The sequence below is a fragment of the Hemicordylus capensis genome, chromosome 8 (assembly GCF_027244095.1).
Source record: "Hemicordylus capensis ecotype Gifberg chromosome 8, rHemCap1.1.pri, whole genome shotgun sequence".
NCBI lineage: Eukaryota > Metazoa > Chordata > Lepidosauria > Squamata > Cordylidae > Hemicordylus > Hemicordylus capensis.
In genome coordinates this window covers 27,758,792-27,770,948 of record NC_069664.1, presented here as the reverse complement: position 1 = coordinate 27,770,948, position 12,157 = coordinate 27,758,792, and the positions used below count along the sequence as shown (strand labels likewise).

At 48.3% G+C, this 12,157-nt stretch overlaps 1 protein-coding gene across 5 annotated transcripts in view; it reads left to right on the top strand.

Annotated features, from left to right (window-relative positions):
* GRIK4 (glutamate ionotropic receptor kainate type subunit 4) overlaps nt 1-12,157 on the top strand; it is a 341,226-nt gene that overhangs the window by 226,056 nt on the left and 103,013 nt on the right. For 4 of the 5 annotated variants that reach the window (XR_008311082.1, XM_053269826.1, XM_053269825.1 and 1 more), the window contains exons 5-6: nt 556-653; nt 5,124-5,289. Coding sequence is in view for 4 of the 5 variants with exons in the window: in XM_053269826.1 (XP_053125801.1) it covers nt 556-653; nt 5,124-5,289 (264 nt within the window). In the remaining variant the exon portion in view is untranslated. The remainder of the gene's footprint in view (nt 1-555; nt 654-5,123; nt 5,290-12,157) is intronic. The other variant, XM_053269829.1, reaches the window with a different exon arrangement.

The following is a 12,157-nucleotide window of genomic DNA, read 5'->3' as shown; positions in this document are numbered from 1 at the left end:
GGGAGCTTCTGAGGAAATTGCAGGTGCCAGCTCTGCGCTGCAGCTGCCTCTCTGCCAGGGGAACATTTCACACACCTCTCCCAATTTTGATGCCAAAATCCCTCCCATGATTGTCACCTGCAAATGGAGTGGCAAATATGAATCCTTTTGGCTCAGCCCTGGTTTGATTGGAATCAGAGAGACTCTGCTTCTTGAAGCTCACTGGTTGACCTTGGGCAATGAACTCGCTGCCCTGCAGCCTGCCTCACAGGGTTGCTGTGAGGATAAAATGGAGGTCGAGTACACTGTTCACAGGCTTGAACTTCTTCCAGAAAGGGTGGGTTAAAACCTTTAATCCACACAACTGCTGGAGATAAACAAGGAGAGGGCTATCCCTTTCATTCTCTGAGGCATGCAGTTGGCGGCCACTGTTGGGCAGAGAATGCTGGCAAAGTTGGCCTTCTTGTTCAGGTCCAGCAAGGCAATCCTTCTGTTCGTACTCCTCCATTTATCTGAGACTACCAATAACTCTTCTTTCTTCTCCTTGCTGGTTGACTCTCCATTGGGGACCCCCAGTGTGCCAGATTCTTCCGAAAGGGGTGGTAGGCGTCTTGGGACCGTCTTCGAGTCCTGCTTCCAGCTCCATCATCAGCAATATCTGTGGGGAGAAAGAGGTGAGTGGAATGTTGCTCTCAGCAGTGCAGTCTTGGACTGGAGCTTGGATGTGACCAAGCGGGCAACAGAAGCCAGTGGTGGCCAAAGACCTCTGTGCCTGAAACAGGGTGTCAAATACCAGCCCCCTTATGCACACCCTTCTCCCATTTTGTCCCTCTCCCCCCCCCACCTACAAAAACAAATTAGGAAGCAGGATGGCATCTTGCTGTCTGGCTGGCAGCCCAATAAACTTCTGCCTGAGGTGACCATCTCAATTTGCCTCATGGAAGGGCCGCCCTGATCGATCCCAAGCAAGGCTGAGGGCAGTTCTTTGTGATCTGGTGATGTGGCCAATCAAATAAGCTTTATGAGTGAACACTTTCACCCTCTTGTTGATGTGTTCTTTTAAAACTCACGAAAGAGGGTCCTTTTTGCCACTGTCGAACATATTTCCAGAAAGCTCATCCTTAGACCTTGCCTGCTCATTGGGTTGAATAAAAATAAATTGGCTCTCTCATGATCAAAACCAGGGTAGAAGGCGCGCCCAGCCAGAGTAGGGAAGCTAAGCGTGTTCCCGATCAGTGGTTGTGTGTTTACAAAGATCAAGATGGAAGGGGGGTTGAATAACATTAAAATGAAATCCGAACTTAATGCAAGCATATCATCTCTTAAAAATGAATGTATGACCCATTTATGACCTTAGAAAAGGCTGCTTTTGTTTGTAAAGAAGGAAATGTGGAGAAAACATCTTCAGGAGCCGTCACAGAGTGCAACGGTTGTATTATAACTTGATTCTAGGGGCCAGGCAGAGTCACCACAGGTGTCATCCACTTCACCAGCTGAATGACCTTTCCCTTCTATTTTATACCTTGTAACTATCTGAATGCTGCATGGCCCAGAGTCAGCGTTCATAAATATTTATGAGTCTACTTACTCTTCAAAAACATAGATGGTAGACAATTACCTTCCAGCTCATGGAGAACTGATCTACCCAGTAACTACTACTAATATAGGGTTCTGGTTGGGAAATTGTGGTGTAAATCAATGGTTTAGATTAGCCCCCTTTTTCCTTGGTGATTGAAATCATAGTTTGAACTGCCTTGATTTAAATCGATCAATCCTCCTGCAGCTTGTGAGCTTGCACATGACTCCCTGGGAACTTCATACCTTCTTTGCTTTGGAGTTTTTTGTTTCAGACAAAATGCATCCATTCTGTTTCCAAATGGTGCATGGGTTTAATATTTTATGTGCCCTGCACTGCCTTGTACAGATCCTTCTCCATTCCCAGGAAACAGAATGGAGCTCTCATAATTCATCCGCTTAAAGCCTGGTAGCATCTCTCTGCCCAGTTAGTGGACTCTTCAACAAGTCCCTTGACACCAGGTTGCTGGAGTGATTGAAAGTAAGCAAGTCAATAGGAGGCATTCATTGATGAAATTCAGTCAATTGCTGCCTTCAGATTGCATGAGGGTGGCTAGAGGAGATGTTTTCTTAACTTTTTATTCTTTAACTTGTGTCTTGTATAAAATGCTGGCTTTTCCCCAAACCAGGCTGCATGCATTCAACCTTTCCATAGGAACACAGAGAAGATGCAGAATGTGATAGTTGATAGGATAGCATAAAACTTCTTACTTCCTGTCAAAATCAGGTTTCTAGCCCTCGTGGCCAAGAAGACATGCTTTGATTGGGCAATGCCTGCTGGAATCTCAGAAGCCAAAAGAGTTGTTAAATAAGGTTTCCAGCAGTTGAGAATGGCTGCAGTGCATGGCTTCAGTGCCTCTTCTCTGAGGCTTTGGCAGTGGCTACAGCCAGTGAAGCAAAAGCAAAGCTTTGAGGGGCTGAAGGGTTTGGCCTGGTTTGCTTTGTTTTGACCCCACTTCAACCCCGCCATTCAATGCTTCAGACCAAAGCGAGGATGAAGGATGCCATACCTAAATACACCCCTGAAGCTCCAGAGAGCCCTATTAAAAAGGACATCCAAACTGATAGACCTGCAAATTATTCTGCTGCTCCCAGCTCCCACTGTGGATAGCCTGTAGACCCCAGCTACACTTGATCCATCCCACCTGCTGTTAGAAAGCTAGGAAGAGAGATTCCTGTCCCTTAAGCCTCTGCTGGTTTCTCTCTTCTCTCTCTCTCTGGTTCTCTTGCAAGCAGCAGTGTGCTGCCTGCCTGCCTGAACTCAGATTGAGAACATTCTTCAGTGTCAGATCACCTGTCATTAGGAACCCTTCCTTAAGTTCATCCCAATTTACTTTTAACTCTGTCCATTGATCTTTGCAATTTTTCATTTGTTCCATCTCGGGCATTCTCACTCTTTCGCTCGCTTGCTCTTTCTGTCACCATAAGGACACATCCAGGCAGCTCATGTTTGGGGGTTTTGAGATGCTGTTTCAGCCCTGGGATTCCCCATGCACCAGGCATTAGAACAGTGCAGCCAGAGCAGAGGTGGAGGCTGCACTGATCTCATGACTGGCTTTCTGGAGTGATGACAAAAGTGTCCCTAGGGTGGGGGTATCTGCCTGTGGTACCATGGTCAAGCTCTCCCCAGGAGGATCAGAGGGGAGAGGAGGAAACACTAGGGAGTGAGGCGGACAGGGCAGATCAAGGGCGGCTTTTTCATGAGGCAGTAAATTGTCTGAGCATCAGCAGGACAGCAAGATGCAAACCCCACCCCACCCCCATCTCCACTGCCATCGGAACAGCACTTCCAGACCAATGTGACCCTTGCAAACGTTTCGAGGAGTGCCTTTCCTCACCCTCTTGCAACATTTTCAAGAACCACAAAGAGAGAAGAAGTGGATGCTAGCAGCCTTTCCTCCCCAGTGCACTTTCCAAACTTTCAAGGTTCAGTTTTGAAAGGGGGCTGGCCACACCAGGGGCATGGGCAAGCAGCATCTTGCAACTCACCTCAGGGGCCACCATATCCCGGGCCACCCCTGGGGCATATGCCAAGACCCAGGAAGGCCTGTGTGACAATGTGATGCAGTGCATTGAAGTTAGGAAAAGGCTCAACCCTGGGTGGGAATGTGGAGAGACATTGGCTGCATTCACATGCAACGCAAAACCGCCAGTGCAATGGACCCATGGCCCTGCTCCCCACTCTCCTGTCTGCATTTAGATGAAATGGAGAACAGCCTCTCTGCAGTCAGGGACTGGAGCAGAGAGATTCGTGCCACAGGAAAGAACAAAAGCTGAGGAGATGTGGAGTCGCTCTCTGTGAACATTGACTCTACTGACTGCATTCCATGCTTTGCAGCAGCATTTTGAGAACCCAGGGGGCCCCGTGTTATTCCCTGCAGGGCAGCTCCTCTGTGTGCACAAGGCAGAAAGTGGGAGGAAGGGAGGACAGTTGTTCTTTTCAAAGAGGGAAGTTGCTTAAGCAGGGAGACATTGGAAGAGTTGCTCAAGGTCATTCAAGGTTCTGCTGCTGAGCTAGTGGCTGGACCCGGAGGCCCATCTCCGGCAGTCCCTCCGCCCTGCCGACGATGGTGTTTGCTGCGAGGCCCAGATTCCATCTGGCACCACTGAATGATCAACAAGCCCATCTTGTGGAGGCACCGTCTGCTTTAGTTAACGGAAGCTGCCCAGAGGCACCCAGACTGCCTCCCTCTCTCTTAATCAAGCCTGGGCTAAAGGCTATGGAGTGAAATCAAGGCAGAGAGCAGCTTATTGCTCCTTAACTTTTCTATTACCAGCCAAACTGCATATGCCTCCAATAAAAACAGGCACTGCAGCTGGTTAACAGCCTTCCCCCAAGAGGAGCACGGTCGCAGGCACAAGGCGATCGCTTCCGGAAAACCCCAGCAATGGAAGCAGAGGGAACTTGACGTTCTCCTAATGAAGCAAGACCAGATGTTTCCCTTTGCCACATTTCTGTTTTCTTCCAACCCATTTGCTTTGCAGAGGGGCATATTCTGTAGGTCCCCACCTTGCAAAGCTGTGGCGGCAGCACCATGTCAGTCTCTTTCGTCTTCTTCCCAGGGTGTGCTCTTCTGGCTCCAGGCCCCTGAGAAGAGCACACCTCCCCGCTTGGAAGGAAGTGAAGGAGCCCCCCTGTTCGGGCTTCAGGGCTGCTGTATTTCCCAGGGAGGCAGCCGAATTCCCCTGCTTCCACTTTGATTTATTAATGGCAAACGAGCTCTTATTAGGATCTGTGGCCGTGGTCCCTCTGGGGAGCATGTCTCACAGCAGCCCATCCTTCTCGGCAAAGCCAACACGCTGCAAATTCAGCTGCTCAACTGCAGTGCTTCTCACTGTCAACTGAGAAGTAATCAGGGAAGAGTCCTGGGAGTTTTGCAACCAAACTTACCAGCCTCTCCAAAGCAAGGAAGCCCTGCAGCCACCCCACACATACGGTCGGCAGCCTTACTCTATTATGCAAATGGAGGTAATTAAGAAAGCCCATGTGACTTCCCTAAGGGGAAATGATGTGATTAATACACTCTTGCCTTCCCTGAGTAATCACTTTCTTTTCCTGCCTGTTTCAGGTCCCCCATTTCAAGGTTGCCCCCGAAGAATTCCTCAAGCTCCAGTTCCAGAGATTCACGACCTTGAACCTCCACCCCAGCAACACGGACATCAGCGTGGCTGTTGCTGGGATCCTGAATTTCTTTAACTGCACCACTGCCTGCCTCATTTGTGCCAAAGCTGAATGTAAGTTGCCTGAAGTTTTCCTTTCTCTCTCATGATTCCAGCACTCGGGGTGTGTGGAGGGGGCGGGCTCATCCAGTGGAACTGATGGGCTGTAGAACCAGGAAAGAGCACAAAGAACAGGCTTCTTCACACGACACAGAGGTCATCTGCGGAATTCAGTGGCAGAAGATGTAATCACAGCCACAGGCTGAGATGGCTTTAAAAGGGGATTAGAGAAATTCATGGAGAAAGGACGGAGGTCTATCAGTGGCTGCTAGCCTCAATGACTGGATGGAGCTTAGACAAATTCATCGAGTACAAGTCCATCGGTGGCTACTATTCTGGTGGCTGTGGGCCACCTCCAGCCTCGGAGGCACAATGCCTCTCAATACCAGTTGCAGGGAAGCAACAGCAGGAGAGAGGGCATGCCCTCACCTCTTACCTGTGGGCTTCTCAGAGGCACCTGGTGGGCCATTGTGGGAAACAGGATACTAGACTAGGTCGGCCTTGGGCATGATCCAGCAGGGCTGTCTGTGTGAAATCAAGGGAAGAAAAAGATAATCTGCAGCTTCCAGTGCAGAGTCCAGCTAAACCTGTCTGTGTCCTCAGAGTGATGTACCTTGCAGCATATACACTCATGCGTGCACCCATGTGCAAATCCCCACAGATATTGAATCCTGGGAAAGTATAACACACCTGCAGGCAGGCGCACACAGATGCCTGCCACTTAATTCTATCCCTGGTTAATTTGATTCTCCATTTAACAGGATCGACAATCTCGGGAACCAAACCGCTTTTAAAATAGCTCATCACCCATCCGTTAATTGAGTCAGGTTTGATTGCTTTAATCAGGTATGACTGGATGAGCCAATTGTTGGTAGGGATGAAGGCGGGGAGCGGGGAAGCAACGGTTTAAGGAGAAACTGGCTTTCTTCGACAAGGCTTGATTAGGGGCAGTGTTAGGGGCGTGCACCAAGCCTGTGAGGGAGTGCATGAATAGGGGCCTGGCTACATCTGTTGCCATTCTGTGGGAGACCAGGAAAAAAAAGTTGCCAGTGCATCTCCGCCCTTTTTTTAAAAAATGTAAGTTTCTAGACCTCTGATTGAGCAGATACGTTTGCAAGTGTGTGAACAATGTTTGCTGAAAACCTCAGAAGCCAGAGGATGGACTGAATACATTTCACAGTGCCTGGGGACAAAATTTGCTCCTGGATCTCCAGTGGTGGCCCCAGAAAAAAACCGGAGGGGGACACAGAAGGGGCAACGTGCATTTCTGAGTGGGCGAGCTGTGTCCCACCTACTAGATTTCTGAAACAGGAATGGGGGGCACTTGGGGGGAGCACGTACATTTCTGAAGGGGCACTTCCCCCCCCCCAGAGCCACCCTTGCGGCCCTCCCCCATCACTAGCAATCTGGGATACCTTATGCAATACTGCAGACACACAAGTCGGCACATTGCATAGCAATAATTTGCATGATTTATGCTGGTCGCAGAACTTAGCTCTCCTTGGCGCAATATCTGGAGTGCCCAGGCACAGAATTTTATTTTCTGACGAGTGCCCATGACTTTGACCTAGACCACTTTGCTGCCCGGGAGGCATTTCTACCGATTAGGCTTCAAAACAGGCTGCTGTGCACAGTGAGGAACCGCTCTTCATGCAGCCCACGTCCGATTCTGCCTCCCCTTCCTTGGTGGTCCTCGTTTATGTACTTCAAAGTGGCAGGGAGGCGCCTACAAGCCCTGGCTCATGTTTGGCCTGTAAAACAGCCCCTTGAAAGAGACTCCGTCTGCCAGCAGCAGGGTACTTCAGAGCCTCACGTCATCAGAACAGAAGGGAACATCTTCCGACAACGGCGGATCCTTGACTTCCTCGTGTGGGTGATAGGTCTGAGCTAGGGTAGTGAGGAGTTCTTCTCACTCAGTGGGTAAGGGGGGGTTCCAAAAACCTTCGACCTAGGCTCACATGACTTGCTATTCTCCTGTACACTTGTCCATGTTTAGATCCGCAGAGCTCTGCTGTTCCAACAGCAGTCAAACCGAAGGAGATGGATTTAGAAGAAGAGGGGACAGGATAGCGAAGGGGAAGCATCTGAGAACAGTCAAAGGAACTCAGATGAGTTTTTAGAACAAAGCTGCAAAACTTTGGCCCTCCAGCAGTTTTTGGACTACAACTTCCATCATCCACAGCCACAGTGGCCAATTGTTGGGGATTGTGGGAATAGTCATCCAGCATTGGAGGGAGGAAGGAGGACCAATGTTTTGCATTCCTGATCTAGAAGAAAAGTGAAATTTCTCAGGGGTGGGTGGGCGGGGTTGCAGGTCCCTAGGGTTAGCAGCACCGATACTTCACAGAAAGTGAAACTGAACACAAACCTCAAGGTCTTCCCAAGTCTAAACACCTGAGAATTTTCAAGTAAATTGAAATGAGCTTCTAGAAGACAAGTGGAATTTCTCAGGGAGTTTTTGTACATCTCTAGGGTTAGCTTCATATATTCAAGGGAACCCAAGCACGTTTCTCTTGGGTACATGAAATCTAATTTATGCAATGCATAAATAATATATGTAATCCATTGCTACAAGGTGTGTGATGGCCCAGCAGCTTAAATGGTCTTCAAAGAGGATTAAGCAAAGATGGTGGACAGGTCAGTCACTCAAGATCAGCCATGATTGCTAAATGGAACCTCCATGCTCAGACGCAGTGCATCTCGCCAACAAGAGAGGGCTGTAGCCTTCATGCCTTGCTTGTGGTCTTCCCAGAAGCATCTGGCTGGCTTCTGTTGGAAGGAGAGAGAGAACCTAAATGATGCTCTGGAAATGTAATCAATTTCTCTGAGACAGTACAGAAGATTGCTTTGTTTAGCTAGTGCCCCTGAAGAAAAGTCACTGACTCAAAATGCATTGAGCAAGAGAGGGGTTTCAAAGGTGCATGGAGGACATATTGTGCAAATATAGGCTTGCAACAGAATGTCACAGTATATCCCTAATGTGCATGTGTTATCTGAGTCTGTGCCTGAGCATGACAAAAAGCTTTAGGCATCTTTCCCACAAGAAGCAGAAGGGGTTGTGACTATTTTGAGGGGTATTCTCCAAACCGAGAAATGCCCTGTTCTTTTTGTCCCTTCTCCCTATTTCACTACTGAGTGTCTTTAGCTCTGCCCACCTGGTTGTCCATTAACTGTCCTCTGAGTTCATGAATTATGACGACGGCAACGATCAATATTTATATACCGCCTTTCAACAAATGTTCCCAAAGCGGTTTAAATAGAGAAATAATAAATAAATAAAGATGGTTCCCTGTCCCCAAAGGGCTCATAGTCTAAAAAAGAAACGTAAGAGACACCAGCAAAGAGCCACTGGAGGGATGCTGTGCTGGGGATGGATAGGACCAGTTGCTCTCCCCCTGCTAAATATAAGAGAATCGCCACTTCAAAAAGGTGCCTCTTTGCTCAGTTAGTGGCGGGGGGAACCTAACATTCCATTCCATTCCATTCCATTGAGGCAGTCTGGAGGGGGAGGCTTGTTTTCTTAGGTTTTTCCTTCAGGTTTTTGGTGAAACTGACATATTGGCAAATTACCCCACTGATACCTCCCTCTCGCCCACAGGTGCTCCAGTTATGCATTCATAAGGTTCATAACATTTCCAGCTCTGTTGGAAATAGGTAGAAGGTCTTCTGCATTGGTGTCCTCCCTCCTTTCCTGCCTCAGCAATAAACAGAATGCCCGACTAGATGGACCCAGCAAGGCTCATCTGATCTCCTGATGTCAGAGCGGCACCCATAGATCGTGGGGATAAAAATAAGCCACTCTGTGTGTGTATGTGTGGGGGTGGAGGGACTAATCAAGAGAGAAGCAATGAAATCTCAGCATGAATTGCCTTTCCATTTAGCTGCTGAGTTAGGTAGGTGATGCTCCAATCGGCCTCGTAAATGCAAGACTGTAAAATTAAGGAGCAGGATCTAATTTTATTTGAGGGGAGAACTGAAATTAGACATAAAACTAGAAAATGCCAGAGGGAATTGCTGCCTCTTAAGAGGCAGAGATCTTCGGCTGGTCTCAATGAGCATAAATTTTTGCCTCCTTTCCCATTTATTACTGCACTGACCAGCAGGGTGTGGCATGGCCCAGTAGCTGCTAATTGCCAGCTTCCAGGGAGCTGTCAGCAGAAGCATATTAAGGTGGCACTTGGGTAGAACAGGAGTTCTCAAAATTGAATCTCCAGATGTTGCTGGACCACAAATCATGTCATCCCCAATCACAATGGCCATCCATTGTGGACTTAAGAACATAAGAACAGCCCTGCTGGATTGGGCCCAAGGAAGCTCATCTAGTCCAGCATCCTGTTTCACACAGAGGCCCATCAGATGCCACTGGAAGCCTACAGGAAGGAGTTGAGGGCATGCCTTCTCTCCTGCTGTTACTCCCCTGCAACTGGTACTCAGAGGCATCCTTCCCCTGAGGCCGGAGGTGGCCTATAGCCTTCCAACTTAAGGCTGAGAATCCCCTGAAGTACAGGGATCAGAGAAAAATGGGTTCCAGCAACTCATGACCAAGGATTATTGGGATGTTTCAGAGCAGATTTAAATGGAGGAGTGAACCAGAAACTGCCTTGCAAAAAAAATAATGACCTCTGGAGGAATTAGACATGGTAGCCCCACCTTTTCTCTGAGAAACTGCTAGAGTTCAATACTGTCTCAATCTTAGAACTATTCCAAAACAACATCCCTAGTTTCATGTTCTTTTTTGAGTTTCTGTGTTGACACACCCCGCCAAACTGTCAATTGGCTCTCCTCAACAGGAAGTGCTATAATGACTTCCTGTTTGGGGTAGGACTTTGCCTAGTCATTGACAGTCTCTCTCAGCTCAGGCTTGTTCTAATCATGGCATGTTCTTTGGCTTGACCTCTTGGCTCTGCTCATGGTTTGACTTCTCAGCTCCTGGCTCCCACAGCAGCCCTGATGACAACAGCCATTTCCTGACAAAAAAGAGTCATTTGCAGAACATCATCTTGGAAAAACTCCAACTTCTGCAGGGTTGTAGATTATTCTGCATTAGTAAAATGCTTCCAGCATCTCAAACCTTCAGTGGAGGAGATTACAGAAATTCTGCCGAAATTCTGCCAAAAATTATTTGTCCCTAAAAGAAACATTCGTGTATGTGTGTGATGATCACAGGGGAGAGGTGTGAGCAGTTGGTGGCTTTAAATCTCCACGTGTGTGAAGCAGGGCTAAGTGCTGTTTTGACAGCTGAGGTGGTGCTCAAGGAGCAAGGTGGCCTTCCATGTATGGTTAAATCCTGACTTTAGCAAAGCAATTCATGATTGCTGGAATTCAGATGAATTCCTAAGTTTGGGGAAGAGAGCAGGAAAAAGGGAACTTGCGTAGGCAAATGGATGCCCCGGGTGAAAAATAACCTCCACTGAGTACAGCCTCCTCATCTTGGGTTTTTCATCCCTTTAATGCATTACTTGGTTACCTTTTGTGATTCAATGGGAATCTTTGAGGGGGGTGGCAGTCTGAACCTTTGATTATATTTTGTCCTGTTGCAATGCTGAATTTCTGCACCACAGACTGATACATGGTTAATACTCATCCCTTCTCTGCAAGGAATCCTGGCATGTGTGAACGAGAGCCCCTAATATGGGCAGGGGCAGGTAGGAGACTACTTCAGGGTTCCAGAACTTTGACCCTCCAGCTGCTTGCTGTTTGGGAACTACACTTCCCATTTTCCGCTGCTACAGTGGCCAGTGGTCAAGGACTATGAGAGCTGTGGTCCTACATCTGAAGGAGGCCCCAAATTGTGCAGCCCTATTCTAATATAATTCTCAGTGAATTCACCAAATATCCTTCCCAGGATTTGGTGGGGGTGGGGAGGAAGCTATGATAGTTAAGCTAGCATCAAATCAGTTCAGGTTTTGGAGGGTAGATAAGCCCTCTGTTTGAGAACTGGATCAGTGTTGTGACCATTGATCCAGGACCTCCTTGGATCAATGTCTTATCCCCCAGTTGGGGGATAAGACAGAGAGTTCTGAAGATGAAACAATATGGGAAGAACCAATGACCCAGCCCTCAAATGCCCCCATGCCACTGGGACCGTCCCACACCAGGAGAACAAGGGAAATGCCTCCACTACGCCTGAAGGACACAACCCGGCCTTCATCCTCCAACTCAGAGTCCCCTGAGGACCTACCAGTCTTAGTAAAAACTCTCCAGCATCACCAACACCAGAGAAACCAAACAAGGCACCTTTTAAGACACAGAGCCTTCCCTAGGGGAGGGTTAGATTGACCAGTTCCCTCTGCTTGGGCAGCAGCCATAAGAATGGACAGTCCTCTGCAGGAACCTGCTGGAGCAACGTTCTGTTAGTCTTGCATTATCCAGCCCCTGTGATCCTGCCCAGCTCTAGCCAAGGTGCTGACTCCCTGCACTTGGAGCTGTCCAGGGTCTGTGTCAATCCTGGATCTCTTCCTTGGTAGAGACCCTGGCTTAGCCCAGCGCGGGATTGAAAAGCATGTTGAAACATCTCTGGACAGTAGGGCACAACTTTTGATGTAGAGGTCCAGGTTGGTTCTGTTCCACCATTCTGTCAATATCTTGGAGGGGCACCACCATTTCCCTGCAAGATTAGGACTTCTTGGAAATGGGCAGCAAGGACAGACAATTCTTAAGGAGGAAGTCAGACCAAATTGTCTAACTGAGGGATATAATGGAGAAAATATTCAGAAAGCCAAACAGAGGTCAGTTCCATGATGCCTGTCTAAGCAGGCAGGGCAAAGTTGATGGAGCAGAGGAACAGGGAGGGGTCTAGCAAGAATAGGGAATGGAGAACTCTTGAGTCTGAAATTAGTACAGGAAATGATTTGCTGAATTGGCAATGTCAGCTGGCTGGAAA